General features: G+C 38.9%; 1 protein-coding gene across 8 annotated transcripts in view; it reads right to left on the bottom strand.

Moving 5' to 3' along the window:
• Positions 1-1,583: 1,583 nt before the first annotated feature.
• The window catches only part of LOC136883450 (nuclear RNA export factor 1), a 200,242-nt gene continuing 175,345 nt past the window's right edge, over positions 1,584-26,480 (bottom strand). For all 8 annotated transcript variants that reach the window (XM_067155749.2, XM_067155752.2, XM_067155753.2 and 5 more), the window contains 2 exons: positions 12,132-12,274; positions 1,584-2,578 (listed from right to left, as the gene is read on the bottom strand). In XM_067155749.2, the coding sequence (XP_067011850.2) occupies positions 2,476-2,578; positions 12,132-12,274 (246 nt within the window). In that variant the 3' untranslated portion in view covers positions 1,584-2,475. The remainder of the gene's footprint in view (positions 2,579-12,131; positions 12,275-26,480) is intronic.

Here is a 26,480-nt window from a genome sequence, read left to right as displayed (position 1 = left end):
ACAGGTCCAAAATCCAGGTCATCGGCCCCTCATAATGGTACTTATCACTAGGAAAGTAGAACCATGCTATTTGTCATTTGGTGGTACTAATCAAAAGTAGTGTAGACTCGCGGTATTCCACACATTATGGTACTATTCACAGGTAGTGTAATGCACATATGTAACACAGACTTATGGTGTTTCGCACATTGTGGTGCTATTTACAGGCAACGCAAAGCTATGGCGTTCCTCACATAAGTGGATTAACCACAGAGATCCGAACTATCTCGTGGTATTCCTCACAAAGTGGGAACTAAGCATAGGCAAGGCAGAACGATGGTGTCGCTCATCCCATGGTGTTGCTCATATAGGGGTATGCATCACAGGTACTGTAAGACCCTTATCCTGATTCACACACTATCGCTACTAATGACAAACGCAGTGCGTACCTAACATAGTGGTACAATTATTTATTTAAACATAAGAGTTTCATTTTTGGTCCGTATTGAACTGAGAATGGAAGATAGGAAAAACTAGAAAGGTCATCATCAGGCGTCATCATCAGCGTCGAAACTAGTCCCAAGTGCAAATACATGTTATAAATAAACCTATAACATTTTTGTATTGAAAAGGTGGAACCTTTCTAGTTTTTCCTATCTTCCATAGTGGTACAACGCGCAAGTAAATGCGACCCACAGTGTTTCTCTGCGTGATGGTACTAATTACAAGTAGTCTCATAGTTCTAATTTCATCATCCCCTGGTCGCCCCTTTTAGTAACCTCTTACGACAGGCAGGGCATACCGCGGGTGTATTCTACATGTGCGTACCTCACCCGCAGGGGGTGTGTAAAGTTGAAGTAGTAGTCCACTTGCATAGACATAAGAGGACAGTGCTCTTGCACCGCACCCAGGAAACTGGAGACGGTTAAATGATGATGATGATGATGATGATGATGTACTAACTTATGCTAAACTCTAAAGTACATTATACTGTACTATACTACAGAGATAAAGACTAACATGAAAAACAATAATTACTGAAGAAAAAGGAAAAAGATCATGAACCATACCGAACACCATACACACTGAGCAACTAGATTTTTTTTTTGCTTCATGTTACACCGACACAGATAGGTTTTACGGTAACAATGGGATCAGAAAGGGCAGGGAGTGGGAACGAAGTGGTCATGGCCTTAATTGAGGTACAGCCCCAGCATTTGCCTGGTATGAAAATGGGAAACCATGGAAAACCATCTTCAGGGCTGCCGACAGGGGGATTCAAACCCACTATATCCTGATTGCAAGCTTAAACCCGCGCGACCCTAACCGCACAACCACTTGCTCAGTTGTCTATGTTTCAGTGCATAACCACCAGACAGAACCAAAATCAGCCAAAACATCAATTTAGAAGTAATGAAGCGTGGAGTATAAGCAATATGGGGAGTGACGTAGTTTGCCACTGTTTTCTTCGCCGGACTAGAAAGTGATACTGTAGCATGACCAGCCCAATAAGTAGCACCTTTCATAACGCCCAGATGCACTAGTCATGTTCTGTTCTCACTCAGCAACTTCCATACTGTCACAGCAATAAATGAGTCTGAGACTTTGGTGGAAACTATATTTATTTGCTCTGGCCTGTGTTAAGAGACAAAGAGACAGATGAAAAAAAATACTGCATCCATCAAGACTTACCAACAGGGGGGGAGCAGAGATCAGTAAGTGAAAATCAACACTTTTATTATAGAAAAATACTTTCCTCATACTTTAAATAAAATACACACCCAGTGTTCTGAACATGCTACTGCACTTGAGTCCATTAACAATCCACGGAAAGAAACTGACGTCTAATAGGATGGCACAGTTATTTTAATAGTCCATAAACCTATTCATTAAACAGTGTGACATGAAGTATATCCTCCTGTTGTTTCATCAACATCCTTCCTAATTGTTTGTCTTCTTGCATGATTTTGGCAATATCCTCAACAGAACTTGAAAATACAAAGCGCTATTTCACATCTTTCGGTACTGTTGAGTATAAATGGGCATTGTGTTCTTGCTTTTTGTAACAATGACTTGCATGCATACAAGCCAGATCCAATCTGACTGCTTCTTGTTTGAGTTCCCTTCAATCTTCAAGCTGTCAAGATGGCCCTTTCAACCTGCAGTCCCGACGAAGCTGGGGAGCAGAAACGAGTTTGTCAGAGGCTGAGAAGCAATGAATTTAGATGAGCTGGGTTTAATGAGGTATGAAGATGTGGAAATTGATGTCTTTCTTTGCCTCCACTTTCCTATTCCCATAACAACCTGTCACAGTATTTATCCTATTAGGTGTTCCTATTTATGCTCCAATCTTTCTGCTAGACGACTTGATCTTGATTTGTCAGTTGTTCGTTTCTCTCAATTACTAGTATGTCTGGAATATATTCCCGTTTTAAGAAAACTGGATTCATATGTCAGTCCTTCTTATTCACTGTAATGATCCAGCTTCACACAGAATTAAGCTTTGGCAAATGCATCAGCTGGAATCTTGTCCATCTTTAACAACTCCGTGAAGACCTGCAGGGCTTCTCTGAATTTCCATTTGGATTCTTCAAGACATCTACAAAGAAATATAAGACAGATATTTAAAACACAATCAGATAAAGCAGACAGTAATGTAAAGAAATGATAAACAGAAATGATATAAGATAGATATTTAAAAATCAGATAAAGCAGACAGTGATGTAATGAAATGATAAACTTGCTGATCTTAGAGAAACCCAACATACTCTTCGATCTATTTATCACTTTCCTCAGAAACAATAATGCAGCCAACCTAAACTCAATCCTAAATTTAATCAAAAGTACTTTTCCAAGACAGTTACACTTTCTCCTTCAGCCCCACCTTAAGCCCTCTTCCTAAGCCATATTTCATTTCAATACAAGAACTTACTGATTTCCATGATTATAATTTTTACAACACCCCATTTATACTTTATTCTTTGTTAAAAACCTCTTAGTATGTATATTCCTTGTATTATTAACTATTACCATAACATCTCATTTCACTTGTTATTCTTTAAAATAACATTTTCTTAGGATTTCGCCACAAATGATCTTTGCTCCAATACGGCTGATGATGACCCCTAGATGGGTCGAAACTAGTACCGTGTAATTTGTAATTTTGTGAATATATTGTAGTATTGAAAAGGTGGAAACGTTTACGTTGTTATTATTATTACTTATATATTATTCTCAGTTCAATACGGACCAAAAACATGAAATTCATAACCATCAATAGACAGGTCATATGGTGAAAATGGGAGAGGAAAGGGCTAAGAGTGGGAAGGAAGTGGCCATGGCCTTTATTAAGGTACAGCCCCAGCATTTGCCTGATGTGAAAATCAGAAACCACAGAAAACCATCTTCAGGGCTGCCAACAGTGGGGTTCGAACCCACTATCTCCCAGATGCAAGCTCACAGCTGCGTGCCCCTAACCGCACGAGAGTATGACATCAGAGAGGAACTAATATTTCAACACATCAAACGGGCAAGTATTATTATCAATATTATCATTTAGACTTTCATGGCCCGTGTAAGTATTCATGAGGTATCTTTTTGGGCTTATGCCGTGTAATTAATTGTAAACACACTCTACGCATCTCGAACGGAACCTTGCCTTTCTTCATCAGGAGACAACAGAGAAATGAAACGACGTATGAAAGGTTGCTAGAAGAAAGCAACAAGGAACTTGAAATGGTGCCCTAAGATGTAAAAGGGACGCCATTTTTGCCCCATGCTAGAGACAACGAATGGCAACAGCAAAGCATTGCTCTCTAATGGTTCTGAAAATAGGTACCGGTAGCCATAATTCACTTAGGTTGTAACCTGTATAGCGGTTGAAATTATCTGCATGTTTACGTATTTCAACCGCCTCCCTGATAATTAGATGTTGATTCCCATAGGGAAACTAAAATATTTGTCCTGAATGAGTAAATTTATAATAACAATATAATGGTCCGTTATTGGACATCATAAATTTTCCAGCGAACTCATTCTTGGTTGCCTGCGTTTCGCCCTCGTGTGCTAAGTTAGGCTCGTCAGTTGGGACTTAGCACACCACCCAAGATGCAAGGCTAGTGCATACCGTGGAGGCCACTGCATAGGCTATTTGAAGCCACCAGCAGTGCCAATGCACTATGAGAGCTATGTCTCATTTTCAAAAATAGCTGCCTGCCTGGCCATCAAATGATGTAGATGTTGATGACCATAGGGAAAATTTATAATGTCCAATAACGGACCATTATATTGGTATTATAAATTTACTCATTCAGGACAAATATTTTAGGTTCCCTATGGGAATCAACATCTACATCATTTGATGGCCAGGCAGGCATCTATTTTTGAAAATGAGACATAACTCTCATAGTTCATTGGCACTGCTGGTGGCTTCAAATAGCCTATGCAGTGAACAATTACCAAAATGTAAATATATGTAAATATAAATGTACAAAGAAAGAATTCAATAAACGGGGTCTAGCGGGGGAAGACTATGGGGGGATGTGGTGCGGGTCCTCTCCGTGGGTTGGTTCCCCTTGGTGGTCCGGCGATCTCTGCGCCAAGTCAACAATAAATAATGACGTATGTACAACACATACAACCACGTTTAAAGCCAAAGTATCAATAAATTAACAATCAAAGGCCAAAGAACTACTGGTTTAGCTGACGGTCCGCCTGTCAAAGGACAGGAATGAAATAACCTCAGCAGCAGCCTCCACGGTATGCACTAGCCTTGCGTCTTGGGTGGTGTGCTAAGTCCCAACTGACAAGCCTAACTTAGCACACGAGGGCGAAACTCAGGCAACCAAGAATGAGTTAGCTGGAAAATTTATAATGTCCAATAACGGACCATTATATTGGTATCCCTGATAATTCTTGGGCGATATTGCTTTATACGGGCGAGAACATCCACTTCTTGGAACAAGACATCATGACCAGGTGTTAAGGCATGATCAGCAACAGCTGATTTATCAGGTTGGTTGAGTCTGATACATCTGGTATGTTCTTTGATGCGAGTACACACCGTTCTCGAAGTCTGCCCAATATAAACCTTGTCACAGGTACAGGAAACTCTGTAGATACCAGGTTGTTGCAATTTAGGCAAACTATCCTTAGTTGGTTGCAGGAGTTGCCTAATCTTAATTGATGTTCAAAAAACAGTTTGTACATGGTACCTACGTAAGATTTTAGCAATATGATCCATCGTGTTATGTATGTAAACAGTTCCCTTTACATCTTTTTCCTTAACAGACGTCCGATTATGTGTCGATTTCAGAACCCTTGAGATCAAAGCTCTACTGTAACAGTTGCTCTCAAAGGTGGTTCTCAAGGTATTAATTTCCTCTTGTAGAGCTGTTGCCATTCGTTGTCTCTAGCATGGGGCTAAAATGACGTCCCTTTTGCACCTTAGGGCACCATTTCAAGTTCCTTATTGCTTTCTCCCTGTAACCTTTCATACGTCGTTTCATTTCTCCGTTGTCTCCTGATGAAGAAAGGCAAGGTTCCTTTCGAAACACGTAGAGTTTGTTTACAATTAATTACATGGCATAAGCCCAAAAAGAGACCTCATGAATATTATTATCAACTCTGACCAATTGGATCTGTGGTTACAGAGGCACAAGCAGTCATTGCCTCTGTCATTTAGAACATATGTTTTATGTTAATATTAATCTAATTCTTGCAGAAAATAATCAATTGTCTGTTAAATGAAATAAATGTTTCTATAATAATCAAGCTGTTTTTCTATGTGAATTTACAATTATCTAAGTTCATTAGTGTAATTTACAATTAACAAAAATATACTAGTTACAAATTAGAACATTGTAATTGTAAAAAAGCATATGACAGCATAGACTGAGAATCCCTTTTCAAAATACTATCATAATTTGAACTAGATCAAAAGAGAACAAATATCATTAAAGAAACACTCATAGGGACCAAATCTAAGGAAAAATTTATGGGAGAATTGTGGAGAGAATTTCAAATAGACACACAAGATGGATTATCGCCATTACTCTTTAATTGTGCACTTGAAAAATTTGTAAGAGAATGGCGAAAAGCAGATGCACCAATACACCGAATTGGACCAAAACATGAACTCATACAATTGGACTGTTTAGCATTTGCAGAAGACATGGCACTAATTGCCCAAGACATCCCCGATGAAAAAAAAAAAAAAAAAAAAAAAAAAAAAAAAAAAAAAAAAAAAAAAAAAAAAAAAAAAAAAAACTTGAACTCCTGCATGAACAAGCAGCAAAAATTGTGTTACAAATTTCATTTGAAAAAAACAAAATTTATGACGGACATAAAAATCTGAACTCCAAATTGGCTCCAACCACATCTCTCAAGTGAAAGAATTTAAATATTTAGGTGAATGGATTAATGAAAATAGTAATGTAAAGGAATCTATCGAATTGCAACTCCAGAAAATGGAGAATGCATTTCAGTTAAGAAAAAATATAACAAAAAAGTCTCTTCTAGAACAGCAGGAAGAGAGATACCCCTTGGTGGAATGAGAAGGTGAAGAAGGTAGTGAAAGTAAAGAACCTGGATGATCATTATAGTGAAATGAAGAGAACCAAAGGATTGTAAATAAAGAAAAACATAGTTGGAGAAGCTTCATAGAGAGCTTAGAAAAAGATGCAAAAGAAAACAAGAAGCGGCTATATGGCATGCAGTAAAACCTCAATAATTCAAAGTGGTCGGGACGAAAAAAAATCGGACTTCGAATTACATAACTTTGAATTAAATTAATTTCTGCGAAACACAAAAATATATGAAAATATGTAAGTATTGTATTCGTGACTCAAACCAGATACCTCTGATCCTCAAGACGAATAGAGCAGAGGTAGTAGGAAAAATAATTCCCATTTTCTGTTTCATTCTAGAATACAAGAATAAAAGGAAGCTGCAAAAATTGGGTATACGGTACAGAGACTTACGTAATAATAAAGTCGAGGGTTCATCAGTCTTAAAATTTACATACCTAAATAGAGTGGCCTGCTCTTCCTGAATGTTTCAACACACCTATCCATTATTTTGATTACTTTTTCGTAAATACAAAACTATAAACTGAAGCAACTAAGCTATTGTCGATTACCTGCTCTCGGCAGAAAGGATGTGCGATTGTAGTGAATACCATTAGACAATTTGAAACAATTCACAGGCAGTGTCTACAATCACGAAAAGAATACAGTAATAAAAAGGGGGACGCAGCAAGAACTTATAAATTGACAAGTAATGCAAGGAGAGGGGAGAGCAACCATTATGAAATGATGGGCCAAGTGCAACTGTTGTATTGAGTTTGCTGAGCGGTCAAAGTCGAAACGAGTCTAAACCTGTCTTTGCAGGCATGAGGATCGGAGTCTGAAGATGGAAAACTAAAGCAAGAGATAGGGAAGTCTGGGCAAAAGTTGTCAAGGAGACAAGGCCCTTAGAGCATAGGTGCTCTTCTGCATTAGAAGATGACATTTCAAAAACTCTCCTACAGTAAAATACCAGTACAACGACATTTTGGGGACCTCAGAAATTAATTTGTTATAGTGAAATTTTGTTATACTGAATTAAGTCAATTCTTAAGAACTTGCCTACTGCTAAACCTGTTGAAGAATCTATGTTATTTCAACATGAATTTACACATTAAAAAATAATACTGTATATTAAATGAGAGGAAAATTAGGATAATACACATATTTACACAAAGTAATGATATAAAGTACAGGTACTTGCAAGAAGTTTTCAGCATCTCAAATTTTACCCGGTACCGGTACATTATCTCCTTGACTTTATTTTTTGAAAAAGTCTGCGATTTTCTTCTGAACACTGCCAGACACAAACGAATATTCAAGGTAGTCAGCAACCACTGCACTTGAATTTAATGCAAATTTAATTCTAAACTGCCTTTACATAAAATTAATTTAAAAAAAACCAACAACTTAAATTCAACATTTATTCGCGCCATGATAGAACGCGTCTTCCGGAACGTACAGGGTAGCTTTCCACACTTTCACTCACTTCGGTGTGTCTACAGTGTGCTTCATATTTGCTAGGTTCGAGTGAAATCGTGATTCTTTTGTATTCAGCGCTTTAAGGAACGCCACAATATCATGTAGCAGGCAGTGTGTGGAGAAGCAGAATCCACGAACACTGGCAATGCCAACAGTTGGCGAAAAACGTGGCTCATATAATCAATTCGTGCGCACCAAACGATACTGTCAATGGCGATGAAACTTTTAGCACCGGGAGTGTCCAAGGACATGTTCGGCTCGCCAGGTGTAGGTCTGTTGATCTGACTCCCGTAGGCGACCTGCACGTTATGATGAGGATGAAATGATGATGAAGACAACACATACACCCAGCCCCCGTGCCAGCGGAATTAACAAAGGATGGTTAAAATTCCCGACCCTGCTGGGAATCAAACTCGGGACTCCTGTGATCGAAGGCTAGCACGCTAACCATTTAGCCATGGCTGAATAATGTAAATGCTCCTTGTTGGACACATTTTGGAAATATTATTTTTCCATGACATTTGAAAGGTTTAAACTGTGAATCAAGGTTAATTGCATGTGGTAACGGGTCTTAGAATATTTTTGAATTACGAGCTGACGGTTAATTAGTCCCAATGACTTTGAATTAATGAGGCTTTACTGTAATGTTGTTCAGTACCAGTGCACCAAAACTGAATAATACAATCTCCACGTGCTGTTGGGTAACCAATCACAGCGGGAAACTGGGTCGGTGAGCCAATCAGTGCTGGTGGCTTCAAGGCTTACAACCTTGATAGTTAAAAACCCGTTACCTTTTAGGTAACCACCATTACGACTCTCGTACTACTCGAATCATGGAGACAACGAATATCCAGAAATGTACCCCAGGTTGTAAACAATCCACCCCCACACAGTCTGGGGCAAGCAGGTCATCGGATTCTGGGGAACCTGCACTTTCATGCTTCCCACTTCTAATTAATTCTGCTAAACGACAACCAAAGAGAAACAATCAAATACTTGCTACAATAAACATTAATTCCCTACTGAAGGTAGGTAAGCTCAAACAAACGCTTGACGTGCTGGAAAAGTACAAGGTTATGATAGCAGCGCTACAAGAGACTCGGTTTACCAATGAGGATACAGAATCTACAAGAAACCTGGTGAAAGAGTTATCAAGACACTTCCACAATTTGGTACTGGGTTTGCGGTACACCACAAGATGGTTGACCATATTTTAGATTTCACTTCACCTAACAGAAGGACCTCCTTGTTATCCTTCAGGTCTCGTAATAGAGCATACACAATCATGTATTTCCACTCACCCACGAATGACACAAACTGTTCAAACCAGGAAAATGTCGAACAATGCTGGGCCACCTTAGAAGAAACTCTAGATAAGATCCCTTTCCACCATTCAATCATACACATGGGAGACTTCAATGCACAAGTCAGTAAGGAGTGGAAGTACAGGAAGATAGTAGGCCATTATCCAGCACATAAGAGAACAAAGTAACAGAAATGGAGAACGTCTCATTGAATTCTGTGACAAGTACAACTTAGTCCTGAAATCAACAGCCTTCAAACGTCTACCTAGAAGGGCCAAAACCTGGAAGAGTCCAAATCCTATGCTTGGTGAATTCCAGTTAGACCTTGTTGCTATAGCACGGCACCATCATGTGGGCATACAGAACGTCAAGGTATTACGAGGAGCCAACATAGACTCTGATCACTACCTTTCACTTGTCAAGATTAATATGCAACCCTTTAGGAAAACACCAAATCTCCAAAGTAGTCATAAGATACCCAGGTTCAACACTCTGCGACTGCACGATGAGGATTGTGATTTTCAGGATACCCTCAGGAAGAATACAGAGAAAGAAGGATGGCCTGCCTTACAAAAGGCCTTGCTGGATGCCGCTCAAGAAACTATCCCTGCCTCATCAACCAAAGGCAAACACCCATGGTGGAGTACAAAGTGTGATGAGGTTATAGAAGAAAGGTGTAAAGTCTGGACTAGGTGGAACCAATATAAAATTGAAGCCAATTATGAAGCCTTCCTCATGCAAAGAAAAGCTACAGCTAACACCATCTGCAGTGCCAAGAGAAATTACCTCAGGAGCCTAATGCAATAGGCTGAAAATAGTTTTCAGAAAAAACAACTCAAGAGACCTGTACAAAGGACTTAAGGAGCAAACGACCCTTTACACAGCTCTTACCCTCATCCACCACGGACCAGATGGAAAACTTCAACTGAACAATAAAGACTGCACCAAAACTCTTTAAGATTATTTCCAGAAGCTACTAAACGCGGAGGAACCTGAAGAAAAGCTTATTTTCCATGAGCCTTCACATAGGAACCCTGATTCTCAACCACCTACGAGAGAAGAAATAATGGACGTCATCGGTGGTCTCAAGAACAACAAGGCAGGTGAAGATGGCATAGTTGCCGAGATGTGGAAACATGCAGATGACCAGTCGTTGCAGAGCATCCATCAAATCATAAAGGATATATGGACAACAGAGTCCCTACCTGAAGGATGGACGTCTGCCGTGATTCATCCCTTCCACAAGAAGGGAAGTAAGACAGACCTCAACAATTATAGAGGTATTTCCTTGTTACAAATTACCTACAAGATCCTCTCTGTAGCCCTGCTCAATAGAGTCACCACCCAGCTAGACTCACAGTTAGGTGAATACCAGAACAGATACACAATCTTACAACAGTTCTCAATTACAAAAGCCGAGGTGGACATCCGTGGATGGTGGTCCTAGTAGATTTTCAGAAAGCTTATGACTCTGTGGACAGAGACACTCTTTTTTCCATACTATGGGAACTTGGTCTGGATGGGAAGACCCTACGATTAGTTCAAGCCACTCTGAGGAACACGATGTCCAAGGTCAGATTCAGAGGTGAACTATCGAAAGCTTTCCAATCAGAACAGGAGTTAGACAGGGTGATGGTCTCTCCTGCATTCTCTTCAATTGTGTCCCGTAAAAGATCATTAGGGAATGGAGAACAATGCTACCACTGGGAGCTGGACTGAAGCTTGGGTACGAGAGAGACAACCTCATTGTCCCGTGCCTAGCCTTTGCCGATGACCTCATTCTACTGGCAAACACTATAGAGGCGGCTACCTACAACTTACAGAGTGTTTATAGTGTAGCGGTTAAGATTGGTCTGAAGATCAGCATCCAGAATATCAAGGAGGCCCCTTCTACAATTCCTCTCACAGACGCTACCATACGAAAAGTACCTGCAGTTAAGTACTTGGGAGAATGGATCTCTGCGAATCAGAGTGAGAACCTAGCCATAGATGCCAGATGTACCAAGTTTGAAAGGGCTTATCACTCATGTCATAGTATCTATTCATCTAAGTGCCTCTCCAAGAACCTCAAACTTAGACACTACAACTTGGTCGTCAAACCATCTGTTCTGTATGCTTCCGAGTGCCTTGTAATGGCCAGGAAGGGCCCACTCAGAAAGCTAGAGTTAAAAGAGAGGAAGATCCTGCGGAAGATATTACGACCAATCAGAAAGGAAGGAGGCATTTACAGAATCCGCCATAATGATGAACTGTATGAACACCAGGAGGACATCATTACGTGTATAAGGAAAAGGCGCCTGACCTATTGTGGACACTTGGCCCGTCTGGATTCTGAAAGACTCACCAACAGGATATTCACAGTAACAGGAAGAGGCAAGGCTTCTAAGAACAAATGGATCACGTCAGTTACGTCGGATATGGAACAACTAGGTATCCCACTGGGACAAACTCATGACCGAATACTGTTCCATCAAGCCATCCGACACGGTGTTTTCCCAATGTCCTTTACAAGTAAGAAGATTACAGGAACTAAGTGGACAAAAGAGAGAAAGCTGGCTCATTGTCAGCAAATGAAGGAGTATTGGAAGAAGAAGAAAGAGACAACTTTACCGAAGAGTAGATACGAGCCCCGTGGTCCTCAGTAGGCCTAAACGACAAAGAAGAAGACGAAGAAGAATTTCACTATTCTGAACATTTTGTTAAACTGGCGTTTGTTACAATGATATTTTACTGTATATCCTTTCATTTCACTTCATTACAACATTGAATTAAACATTTATAAGAAACAAAATCAAGTACTTACTTCTTAGCCCATCGAGGACTCATGTCTGTCAATTCAGTCATGCATTTTACCATCTTTCGTCGGTCTGCATCAGTTAACTGTTCAATTTTTGTCACTGCTATCCAGACCAAACTGGGAGAAGTCCTTGTGCATTTGAAGGAGTCCTGTGAAACAGTGAAAGAAAATACAGAGTGAGTAATCAAGACATTTTAAAATTTAATCAAAATGTTCTAAAAATCATAAGCTGCATTCTTTTGATATTCTAAATGACAGCAGGGAAACAAGGACAGGTAATGCAAAAAAGGTTTATTGGAAAATATAAAATTTAGATTATACTATAAAACATAGTTGCAGAAATAATAAACCTGTCTACAAAAATTAAATGTTACTGTTATATTATCTTTACAGAATGGTTTAGAAATGAAACTGGTGTAAGACAGGGGAATGTGCTGTCACTTCTTTTGTTTCTAATGGTTATGGACATAACTGTAAAGAAAACAAAGGAAGAACATGGAAATAGGGATATGAAGTTATTACTATTTGTAGACAATACTGTTGTCTGGGGAATGAACAACACAGAAGCACAAGAACAACTTGACGTATTGAACGAGAAAATTGAAAATTATGGTATGAAAATCAGCACAAAGAAAAACAAGACCATGGTGATATCGAGAGGAGAAAGACACTGTGAAAATTGGTGGTCAAAGCCTTGAAATTGTTGATAGTTTCAAATACCTAGGGATTGAATTAAACGCAGAATACAAGAAGGGCGTGGAGATTAGCAAGACGGTACAAAATGGCAATACATTCTACCAGAGAGTAAGAAACCTTGTCTGGAATAACAAAGTACCGAGGAAGTATAAAGAGATAATGTACAAAATGTATTATGCACCCATATTGACTTTTGCAGCCGAGACCTCGATAATGGTAATTAGAGAAGAGACTAGAATTCAAGCCAGCGAAATGAAATACCTAAGAAGTATGATATGAAAGACAGATTGAGAAACAAAGATATGAGAAAGGATGTCAGAATGGAACACCTAGAGGACAAAACTGATAGGAATAAATTAAGGTTGTTTGGACAGGTAAAAGAGGATGGAGGAAAAAAGAATACAAAACAGATGATGGAGATGAAATTCGAGTGAAAGAGAACGAGAGGAAAACCTAGAAAAGGTGGATCAATTCAATAAAGAGTGCAAGAAGAAACCTGGACTGGGACAAAATGATGGAAAAGGAATTATGGAAGGAGAGACAGAAGTGGAGAAGTGCCATAAATGCCCAGACCTGGCAGGAGGAGCAGGATATGATGATGATGATGATGATGACGATATGTTCAGTTCGCAAGCCTCTGTGAATTAATTATATGCCTCCACAATCCTCTATTTGCAACCAGCTATGCGGCCTTATCTTTAATGAGAGGTTACACATCGTAAATATTTGAAACGATCCACCAAGTCTCACTTTGTAATCCTACCTGAACTTCAATTCTTTGACTTCCTTCCCAGCTGATGTCACTTCTGTGTTGGAAATACAAATTACATTTTTCTGAATATTAAAAAACCTTCAAGTAAGATCCTATTATGTAACCTTTCCAGTCTGATGGACAGAATGGTGTCAATCAAGCCTTCTCCAGAGCTGTCTCAGTTTCCACTTCGATGCTCCAACTCACTTCTCTACTTCACATCATTCCTAAGTTTCTCCACATCTTTGTGGGTCTTCCCACCGGTCTTCTTCCTGCCATGGTCTTCTTTTGCTTTGCATTCCTGTCTAGTGGTCAAACAAAGAAACGGAGGTGTTCTCAACCTCTCCTCCAGAGATTTCCCAGTTCTTAATTCCTTCCCAATATTTTCACTCATGTGATAACCGATATGAATATTGCACTGCACTTCTGGCAAATTTTATTTCATAAACATCCAGTTAATCAAGAGCTCTCATTCATAAAATGGATGTTTCCATTCTCATGAGAACCTTCTTGTACCTCCAGTGAAATGATGTTCAACATCACCATCATCATAGAATATCCATGGGCATTTACAGGTTCGTAAACTGCAAATGTCTCGCAAACTAGATGTAAAAGAAATTAAAATTTTGTAATCTATTATTAGGCCTTTGCTGGCAAGATGTAGGGTTTACAGTGCACTATGTCTTCTGGTATGGGCTAGAATAAAGTTGTTACTTTCACTGACCTGTCTCAGTCTTCTACTTGGCTTTGACAATATGAAAGTGGCTGAGGTATGAGTGACGCTAGTAATGCCATTCCTTATGCAGCCAGTCCCTGCTATGAATGGTGTGAAAATGTCGCTCATAGGGTCGGTTGGTGCACGCATTACGGTGGGCTTGGCAGATTGATGTGCAATAGCAACTTCCGGCTCAGTGAGGAAAGCAACGGGAAACTACCTCACTCCTCATTTCCCTGGTACGCCTCTTAGTGACACCTAGGCCATCTATGACAGCTACTGGTGAACCTGTTGAGGATCCAACCAGCCTTTGGGCTGAATACCCAACAACACAACAACAATCTATTATTCATTTACTGTAGACTTATAGGAGCACTCATTGTCTGCTTGTGCCTGGTTCATTATGAACTATCTTCAAGTTTCAGAATAGGTAGAAACCTTCCAAGTTTCATCTTCTTCATTTAAATGAGCCACTTGGCTTCACAGCGTACAGGTAGGTGTGTCTGCCTCTTACCCGAAGGTCTTGGGTTCAATTCCTTGGTAGGAGAGGGAATTTTAATTCTGAACTGAGGAATGGGATGGAGTTCACTCAGCCGCATGAGACCAACCCAGCAGTTAAACACGAGGCAGTGGACTGACTCAAGAAAGTTGAGCAACATATTGGAGGATGTCATCACGCTGACTACATTTCTTCTTCTTGTTCATGTGCAATGTCCTCGCAGAACGTTAACAATCAATAGCATGATCTGCTGTTTGTTGTTAGCTGTTTTGAAGAGAGTAAGCTTCGTCACCTCAAACCACTGGTTCAAGTTGCCGAGCCATGGTGTACTATTTCGTCCTGGATCACGTTTACCATTAATTTTCCCTTTGAGTATTACTTGTAGAAGGTGGTATTTACTGTTTCGCATCATATGACCAAATATTCTAGCTTCCATCTCTTGATGGTAGTGAGAATTTTTGGTTCATTGTTCCTATGGTGCAAAACTTCTATATTGGTCATTTTAGCTGTCCAAGGTATCTTCTGCATCCTTTGATACGTCCACATTTCAAATGCATGCAATCTTTTGCACATGGTTGTAATGGCAAGGTTCCAGTCATCACCAAAGTGACATCCCAGGTATTTAAATGTTGCTACTCTCACGATCCAGTCTTTTCCTGCTTTGAGATTGCCCCAAATATATTCTTTCCTACCATCCACTTGGTCTTCTTTACATTCAATCTCAAGCCCCATGGTAGAGCTGGCTTCAGTGACAACATTAATTAGTTCCTGTAGATCCTGGAGATTGGTTGCATGTAGGACTGTGTCATCAGCATACGTGATGTTATTTATGATGACTCCATTAACCACAGCTTCTTGAGTCTTTCCGCAAAGAGTATCTCGAAAATTCTTTCCTGGGTAGATGTTGAAAATCACTAGTGAAAGAATGCAGCCTAGGCCATCAATTCTTATGCCAGCACTCTCATTCCAATAGAGGTTACCAATAATACGGATGTCCCCCCATCAAGTCCTAATTCTCAAAGAATGTTAATGAGTTCGTTGTGGTGGACTGCATCGAAAGATTTATCGTAGGTTATGAAACAAGCACAAATATCGACACTGATATCCCGCCACCATTGGACTGCAGACTGAATAATGCCTCTCCGGTACCAAAGCCATTTCCCAAGCCCAACTGCGAGGTTCCGATATCACAATCAAATTGGAAAGAGAAGAATATATAATTAACAGTTCTGAAATTACGGTTATTCGCAAACTTGACTCAGCTGGAAAGCGCACGAGTCTGTACGAATGCGAAATGATACAAAGGTTTTAAATGTAACGTGTGCAAAAATACAGACTGCAATTTTTATAACATTTTAGCATAAAAACATGAAATTCCCAGTCTTATAAAAGGACCAAAACAGTAATAGGCAATCCCAAAACGTCCCATGACTTTATGTACAGTATGTAAGGTTCTGGTCTCGATAACATAATCGTACTGTTGTTGATAAGTTTCATTTCCGTATTGATAGATATTACTTTACAAAAACAATATAAATATAAGTCACCACCTTATCAATACAAAATTTATTCACCTTCAGCTAGTAAATATGGTCAAGACCGGTTTCGGCCCCTAGGGGGTCATCTTCAGTTGACATGCATAAAAGATATATTTTACAAAAACATCACATATAATGATTAAAACTTAAAATAAGTCCAACTGATCATAAATGTTGGTATGTATGTCTTGGTACATATGAGCTATTGTATGTGTCAATCCTAAGTTTCCCAGCATACAGTGTCAAGGTAAGTAGTTAACTAATATACATCATCCATGAAATTACATGCTATTTTTCATGTTATCACTATCTAATTTGGGTTGTACAATGTGGAATGAGATATACATACATTTGTGTAAATTAATGGTAGTAAGTTCAGTAATATACATTAAAAATTGGTTCTTAAAATACATTAATTGATTATTGATCAGTCATATGAAAATGTAGAATTATTAGTTTGGACACTTGTGATTAAAATATTAGTATGCAATACCTTGTTGGCATATATCTTAAATGCTAAAGTATCAGTTTATAAAGCCTATTATTCTTATTTTATGTCTTGGAATAGGGTTGAACTTTTAGAAAATTATTTGTTTTGTTGAGCATAGGCATTGGATAAACTTGTTAAATTGGACACATACTAAAACAGTGGTATATAAATACCTTGTTAAAAATACATTGTATTAACATTATTAATATGTGGTGCTATATATACATTGTTTGGGGTAAAATAGGGTTAACAAAGTTTTCACAACAGTATTTGATTAGTTATGATGTTCCAATGTAATGGGTCCGTAAAAATATATAACTATATACATAATTGCGGTTAAATAAGTATTTGTATAATCTGCTTGCAATTCAGGTAATATTTGGTTGTAATGTCTGGCGATATTTTGGGCAGCTACTGTTGTTAGAGCTATTAAGAGTCTTGAATATTATTGATGGAGCATGTTCTTCTTTTCGTGTGCCGTAATATGTTGAGTTGGTGACATTTGTAAGAACGCGTTGAATGTTATGCGTCCTGGTAAGGTGCACGTTGATTTTTATCATAGAAGCATATATGTTGTGAAAACAAAGTATCTGGAAGTAGAAATAATGAGTGTGAAAATGATGTGGTATGAAAGTGTAATAGTAAATCGTATGTCGTTTCACTTACGTTAGGTGTTGAAACCGTGTGCTCTGTGTAGCTGCCTGTTGAGATCTAATGCGTGTTGCTCTGAGATTGTATTTGGCGACGGTAGAGGGGAGGTTTGGGGGGGTGGGTGGAGTGTTAGTAACGGGAGTGGGGTTGGAGGGGAGGTCGTCTTGGAGCGGTTGATTTGAACGTATGGATTTTTGTTTATTAATTCTTTTAAGGTAGTAATCTTTTAGTAAGGGAATTAATGTATTTTAAGAACCAATTTTTAATGTATATTACTGAACTTACTACCATTAATTTACACAAATGTATGTATATCTCATTCCACATTGTACAACCCAAATTAGACAGTGATAACATGAAAAATAGCTTGTAATTTCATGGATGATGTATATTAGTTAACTACTTACCTTGACACTGTATGCTGGGAAACTTAGGATTGACACATACAATAGCTCATATGTACCAAGACATACATACCAACATTTATGATCAGTTGGACCTGTTTTAAGTTTTAATCATTATATGTGATGTTTTTGTAAAATATATCTTTTCTGCATGTCAACTGAAGATGACCCCCTAGGGGCCGAAACTGGTCTTGACCTTATTTACTAGCTGAAGGTGAATAAATTTTGTATTGATAAGGTGGTGACTTATATTTATATTGTTTTTGTAAAGTAATATCTATCAATACGGAAATGAAACTTATAAACAACAGTAGAAAAGCCAACCAGGCAAGAAAAATAGCACACAGATACCAAAATCTGAAAATTAAGATCACAAATATTGTCAAAAACATCACTTTCTTAAAACAATGTTTACAAAACAATCTAACTCCTAAATTTCTTAGGAAATATAATAATAAGCATAGAAGCACCCATCAAACCCAAAATACACAAAACAAGACAAACCGAATATGGCTTAAGGAAGAAATTAAATTTATGTATAGAAAGAAACAACACCTCAACATACAAATGTATGAAGCACACCTCAAAGCCTCACATGAACTACCACACACATACTGGAACAACTTCCAACAAATAACTAACGAAAAGATAGAAAATATAGCCATACAGAAACAGAACACCCTAAATAAGAAACTCAACGCACTTAAGACACCACTAAACCAAACCAATCATACACAGAACAGACAACACACTACCGTTTTTACTGAAAGCAACCAACATATATTCCATCCGCCACTCAAAAACCTGCAACCAACATATATTCCATCCGCCACTCAAAAACCTAACTAACACAGTATTCAATGAAAAAGAAACTACTATACTGAGCAAGGGACCGAAACATAACTGGAAAAACAATTCAATTTTTGAAAACATTACTACTATTATTACTGAAGCGGAAGATGCTCTAAACAAAATACCTCAAGAAAAACAAAATGAAATTAGATATGAAATTAAAAAAACACTACCACAATATATCAATAAAATCACCCATAAACCTCAAAATCAAGAAATCACAAACCAAATACAAATTAAGGTACTCAAAAATAAAATCCAGCAAAATAACTTACTAGTAACAAAGGCAGACAAAGGAAACACTACAGTCATTATGGATAAAGAGGAATATATAACAAAAACAAAAACCTGCTTTCAAGATGAAACTTTTCAAATTAAGACTAAAGATCCTACTAACAGTATCCAAAAGAACTTAAAAACTCTCCTAAAAAACATCAATTTTCTCTTGAACAAACAGGAAACTACAAAATTAATCACCATGAATCCAGGGATACCTACAGCTAAAGCTTACCCTAAAATCCATACAGACAACATTCCCATGAGACCCATAATAAACTACAGGCCAAGCCCCATCTATAAATTATCCAAATACATACAAAAATTCCTCAAAAAACATTATGTCTTTCAAGCAAATAAAACTATAAAAAACTCAATAGAATTTTGCAGCATTACTAAGAATATAAGAATAGAACATTTCTACAAGCTAGCAACATATGATATAACAAACATGTATCCTAATATACCCACACAAAACACTATTACTATCATAAAATCCAATCTTTATAACCATAGTAAGCTAAGCAAATTGGAAATAGATGAATTTATAAAACTATTACAATTTGCTATCAATAACAATTATTTCAAGTTCCATGACACTATCTATCAACAGAAAGGATTACCCATGGGATCACCAATATCAGGCATAATAGCTGATATATATATGGACTATTTAGAACACCAAGAAATCAAAAAAATAGGAAATATCATCTATTGGTGCAGGTTTGTCGATGATGCATTCATAATCATGGACAATAGACATACCAATGAAAATATAATCTTAGAACAACTAAATAGATCCCCATATAAAATTTACCATGGACACTGAAAATAACAACACCATAAACTACTTGGATATATCCATACCCAGACATAACAACCACCTAACATACAACATATATAGAAAACCTACCCATACATCAAATACAATAAAGATAGACTCCACCCACCCACATACTCACAAGAAAGCTGCATACTATAGTATGATTCACAGAGCATATAACATTCCACTTTCAAAGGAAAATCTAAATAAAGAATTAAACACAATCCATGAAATAGCAAAACAAAACGGATATAAAAGAGAAATGATAAACCGGATCATCAACAAAGTCAAAAACCAACCGAAAACCAAGCTAACCAGAATCACCAAAGATAAAAAAGAATATGCACTGTTTACTTACAACAATAACCATATACATCCCATAACCAATATCTTCAAAAAACAAGGTCTAAAAATAGCATACAAAACTACACGCAATAACACCAACATACTATACAATTCCAAATCAGTTAACAACATAAATAAATACAACCACTCAGGAGTCTATCGCCTCAAATGCAACGACTGCCGAGCCAGCTACGTAGGGCTTACTGGTAGGAGATTTTTAATACGATATAATGAACATGTAAATGCCGTCAAACACAGACACTTCTCAGCTATGGGTCAGCACATTGACGATCAGAAACACAATTTCACGGACATTAATAGTGACATGCAAATCCTCAATATGAATCCAAAAAGTCCCTAGCTCAGTATAGTAGAAGAATTTTACATAAATTTAGACAAATACGTCAATCCGAACTCCAACTTAAATGAAAACATAGACAGAAACAATATTCTTTTTCATACAGTAATTCCCTTACTAAAAGATTACTACCTTAAAAGAATTAATAAACAAAAATCCATACGTTCAAATCAACCACTCCAAGACCTCCTCCCCTCCAACCCCACTCCCGTTACTAACACTCCACCCACCCCCCCAAACCTCCCCTCTACCGTCGCCAAATACAATCTCAGAGCAACACGCATTAGATCTCAACAGGCAGCTACACAGAGCGCACGGTTCCAACACCTAACGTAAGTGAAACGACATACGATTTACTATTACACTTTCATACCACATCATTTTCACACTCATTATTTCTACTTCCAGATACTTTGTTTTCACAACATATATGCTTCTACGATAAAATCAACGTGCACCTTACCAGGACGCATAACATTCAACGCGTTCTTACAAATGTCACCAACTCAACATATTACGGCACACGAAAAGAAGAACATGCTCCATCAATAATATTCAAGACTCTTAATAGCTCTAACAACAGTAGCTGCCCAAAATATCGCCAGACATTACAACCAAATATTACCTGAATTGCAAGCAGATTATACAAATACTTATCTAACCGCAATTATGTATATAGTTATATATTTTTACGGACCCATTACATCGGAACATCATAACTAATCAAATACTGTTGTGAAAACTTCGTTAACCCTATTTTACCCCAAACAATGTACACTGACTGACAGTGACAATGCAACACCAAGGAGGAGTGGTTCGAAAGGGATGAAAGTTGGGGAAAAAACAGAGACGGCACGGATGAATAATTGATGTTTATTTCAAACCGATATGCAGGTTACACAATGCGCACGGCATCGACTCAGTAGGATGTAGGACCACCGCGAGCGGCGATGCACGCAGAAACACGTCGAGGTACAGAGTCAATAAGAGTGCGGATGGTGTCCTGAGGGATGGTTCTCCATTCTCTGTCAACCATTTGCCACAGTTGGTCGTCCGTACGAGGCTGGGGCAGAGTTTGCAAACTGCGTCCAATGAGATCCCACACGTGTTCGATTGGTGAGAGATCCGGAGAGTACGCTGGCCACGGAAGCATCTGTACACCTCGTAGAGCCTGTTGGGAGATGCGAGCAGTGTATGGGAGGGCATTATCCTGCTGAAACAGAGCAATGGGCAGCCCCTGAAGGTACGGGAGTGCCACCGGCCGCAGCACATGCTGCACGTAGCGGTGGGCATTTAACGTGCCTTGAATACGCACTAGAGGTGACGTGGAATCATACGCAATAGAGCCCCAAACCATGATGCCGCGTTGTCTAGCGGTAGGGCGCTCCACAGTTACTGCCGGATTTGACCTTTCTCCACGCCGACGCCACACTCGTCTGCGGTGACTATCACTGACAGAACAGAAGAGTGACTCATCGGAGAACACGACGTTCCGCCATTCCCTCATCCAAGTCGCTCTAGCCCGGCACCATGCCAGGCGTGCACGTCTATGCTGTGGAGTCAATGGTAGTCTTCTGAGCGGACGCCGGGAGTGCAGGCCTCCTTCAACCAATCGACGGGAAATTGTTCTGGTCGATATTGGAACAGCCAGGGTGTCTTGCACATGCTGAAGAATGGCGGTTGACGTGGCGTGCGGGGCTGCCACCGCTTGGCGGCGGATGCGCCGATCCTCGCGTGCTGACGTCACTCAGGCTGCGCCTGGACCCCTCGCACGTGCCACATGTCCCTGCGCCAACCATCTTCGCCACAGGCGCTGCACCGTGGACACATCCCTATGGGTATCGGCTGCGATTTGACGAAGCGACCAACCTGCCCTTCTCAGCCCGATCACCATACCCCTCGTAAAGTCGTCTGTCTGCTGGAAATGCCTCCGTTGACGGCGGCCTGGCATTCTTAGCTATACAAGTGTCCTGTGGCACACGACAACACGTTCTACAATGACTGTCGGCTGAGAAATCACGGTACGAAGTGGGCCATTCGCCAACGCCGTGTCCCATTTATCGTTCGCTACGTGCGCAGCACAGCGGCGCATTTCACATCATGAGCATACCTCAGTGACGTCAGTCTACCCTGCAATTGGCATAAAGTTCTGACCACTCCTTCTTGGTGTTGCATTTGTTCTGTCAGTCAGTGTATATATAGCACCACATATTAATAATGTTCATACAATGTATTTTTAACAAGGTATATATATACCACTGTTTTAGTATGTGTCCAATTTAACAAGTTTATCCAATGCCTATGCTCAACAAAACAAATAATTTTCTAAAAGTTCAACCCTATTCCAAGACAAAATAAGAATAATTGGCTTTATAAACTGATACTTTAGCATTTAAGATATATGCCAACAAGGTACTGCATACTAATATTTTAATCACAAGTGTCCAAACTAATAATTCTACATTTTCATATGACTGATCAATAAACAATTAATGTATTTTAAGAAGCAATTTTTAATGTATATTACAAAACTTACTACCATTAATTTACACAAATGTATGTATATATCATTCCACATTGTACAACCCAAATTAGATAGTGATAACATGAAAAATAGCATGTAATTTCATGGATGATGTATATTAGTTAACTACTTACCTTGACACTGTATGCTGGGAAACTTAGGATTGACACATACAATAGCTCATATGTACCAAGACATACATACCAACATTTATGATCAGTTGGACTTATTTTAAGTTTTAATCATTATATGTGATGTTTTTATCTTTTATGCATGTCAACTGAAGATGACCCCCTAGTGGCCGAAACCGGTCTTGACCATATTTACTAGCTGAAGGTGAATAAATTTTGTATTGATAAGGTGGTGACTTATATTTATATTGTTTTTGTAAACATAATCGTATACGATAATATTAAAATACTAAATTTGTGTTACTTAGAAGGAGCAGTTTCAATACCTGCCTGAAAGCCTAGTGACTATACAGTGCCCTGAGGGAAATACCGAAAACCTCTTCGGCAATACACTCGAAGAAAGGACAGGACTCATTCTGTCTTTAAGTACAGCTGCCAAAATGCGCTCTGTCTCCTTCCAATTGTTGTGGACACTCTCTGCTTTATGATTTCCGAGGATTCTCTACACAAAACCACCTGAATGCGATGCTAACTAAGATGGTCCCTTATGCAAGCTCACCGCCGATCGCTTTTCCAGTACGGTACAGTAGGCTACTTCCTCAAATTACCACAATGACGGGACGTAACACCAAGATCCGCAAGTGTGCCATAGCCACCCTTTCGTGAGATACAGTTTCTTGAAAAACGCATGATTGAGGATTTAGCGTTGATGGGACTGAAATTTCTGGACGGTTGGTCCGGGAAATCATTTCTTCGAGGAACGGATAATGCAGGATTTTTACAAAGTGATTTAAATAGGATGCTCGCGGGACCACGTAATTTGAACGAATAATACAGGACAACGTAGTTTCCGGGAACGTATAATCAAGGTTCTACTGTAATTAAGTTATTTCTCTTTCCCCCTTTTGTTTCAGACAACTTCCTACCTCAACCAGCATTTCTAGTACTAAACATAACATTCAGCCATAGGAAGAACCTTTCTCTGGAAGTCCCCTCTTCCACTTTGTCTGCAGGAAGCAAACACGTCATACCACTCATTTTGATTTTAAACAGCCACAATTACGGCCTCAAGTGATATCACTTTCATTCCAAGAAGAAACAAGTTTTAAGAACATAAATACAAAAACAACCTGAATGTTCACAAACATTACCTACCATATATGATCTTTGTTATTTTATTCACTAAGATATTTTATGACTCAACATATGTTATTTTTACCAAGGGTTCATTTTATCTTAATAAGTGTGATCATGTGATTTATTACATATTACACGCCTTTTTATGAAATATCTTTAAGCTTAGCCTTAAGTCATTCCACTGCCTCATTTTAACCTTAATGTTAAGAATAGCATGGCTGATGATACCTACATTATAGGCGAAACATGTCACAATTTTAATATGCATACCTGCCAACTTTCGAAAAGAGAAATCCAGACGGTCCTTAACCAGAAATTTTTTAACAACACGCGCATGCGTAACAGTCTTGAGACATAATGAAAAAGGACGGCAAGGGAGGGTGGGATTATAAACAATACTAATACAAGTCAAATACAGCAGAACCTCGATGCATCGCTCCTGGAACTGTCATTTTCCCGTATTCATTGTTGAATTTATTTGGTCCAATAATGTTCCATATAAACCAATGTTAAATTTCCCCGTATCTATTGTTTCTCAAACTATCGTTTAATCGCATCGATCGTCAAAAAATTATTTGTCCTCGGTCACAATTTTTCCTCATTGATCGATCGTAGGTAAGAAAAATATACGTAACATTTTTTTAAAAATTTAGAGGGGCTGCTCAATACTCTTGGCATATAATAGCGGCAACCTGTTACACGAGAATGTACGAGCGATTTGGAGTGCTAGTCTTGAACAAGGAACTTGTAGGCTGGAGTGCTGTGCGCAGGTTATTCACGCGCCACCTCCTACAAGCCTCCTGGTGCCAATGCTTCTCCTCGACCCACTAACCGACCCCTAGAAGCATTCTTATTCACAAGAATTAAAACGTAGACAGCGTAAAACTCAAATTTGCCACCATTTTCTGTGTTGGTATAGGCTGGCTAAGGCTGCCAACTTCGTTTTGATAAAAAGAGAAAATCCCGCAGTGTGCCCGATTCATTTTAGTTACTCACAGGGTGATTAATCGTGTCGTACCTTGTGGAGGTGTGTGGGATGCTAGAGGCATGTTGACCATTTTGTTGCCCTCTGCCCAATAGTCTTGTTACAAGCCGGATCTAACCAAGCAGACCAATAATCTTTTCTCATAGCCTAGTCTTGTAATTTGTTCCTAAGTTGGCAGCTTCGCACAAGCCGCTGTGACATCATTCGAGACGCGCCGCGTTAAATTTCTAACCTCTGTGACATCGTCTGAGCTGTGGGAGCCGCGCCGTGTTGAGTATCTAACCTATTGTGTTGCAAAGGGTCTGGAGAATTTTTTCCTAAAATAGAGGTTTATTGCCGTAATATACACGTATATCTTTAAATTTGCAATAAGAGAACTGAACTTGTTTTCAATTATTACGAAATGTATAAAGAAAAGGTGAAACGAAACGGCGTAAAAGTCACGCTTTTTATTTTCACCTCGTAGGCCTGTATCATGGTTGCAATATTTTTATATCGTTATGTATAGTATGAGCTATATGGTTAGCATGTGTTGGCCCTAGGTTCAAGGGGTCTCTATTGCGTCGAGGATTTTAACTTTCCTTGGTTAATTCCAACGGTTCGGGGGCTGTCTGTTTGCCGAATTAAACATTAGAATTCATCTTAGGTAGGGCTGCATTTTCAAATGCGTGTGGATCGCCTATCACGTGACAACTCGAAAGACCTGCACCCGGCTCCGGAGACCATGTGCCATTATTGTTGTTCTTATGATAATAATATATTTACATAACGAAAACTGTCCCAATACAGTACCCGTATTTTATTATTTTGCTTTGCCCCTATTTTATATGTTGCCCGCATTTATAGTTATCCCGCATCCGCCGTCAATTTCCGCCTGCCCCCTGAAAAACGATGCATCAAGGTTTACTGTATATGTTATGATCTACCCTGAAATTAAATACACAAAGTTACTTCTTGATGAGTGCTCATCTGTTTTCACTTAACACTGGCGAACACTTTCCGTGATCTATAAAACCACGAAATTAAGCAGAATATGCCTCACTGGTAACATTGTAACGTGTTGGCAGGGTAAATAAGTAAATAAATGAGTACAGAACCTGGCAGCGTCCTATTTCTAGATTATTAACTAAGCACTACAATTACAGATTTACACACACACATAGCCGAGCTCACAACTTAC

Source organism: Anabrus simplex, chromosome 11 (assembly GCF_040414725.1).
Source record: "Anabrus simplex isolate iqAnaSimp1 chromosome 11, ASM4041472v1, whole genome shotgun sequence".
NCBI classification, from domain to species: domain Eukaryota; kingdom Metazoa; phylum Arthropoda; class Insecta; order Orthoptera; family Tettigoniidae; genus Anabrus; species Anabrus simplex.
Note: the sequence above shows the minus strand (reverse complement) of the source record. Positions and strands in the feature narration are given on the sequence as shown.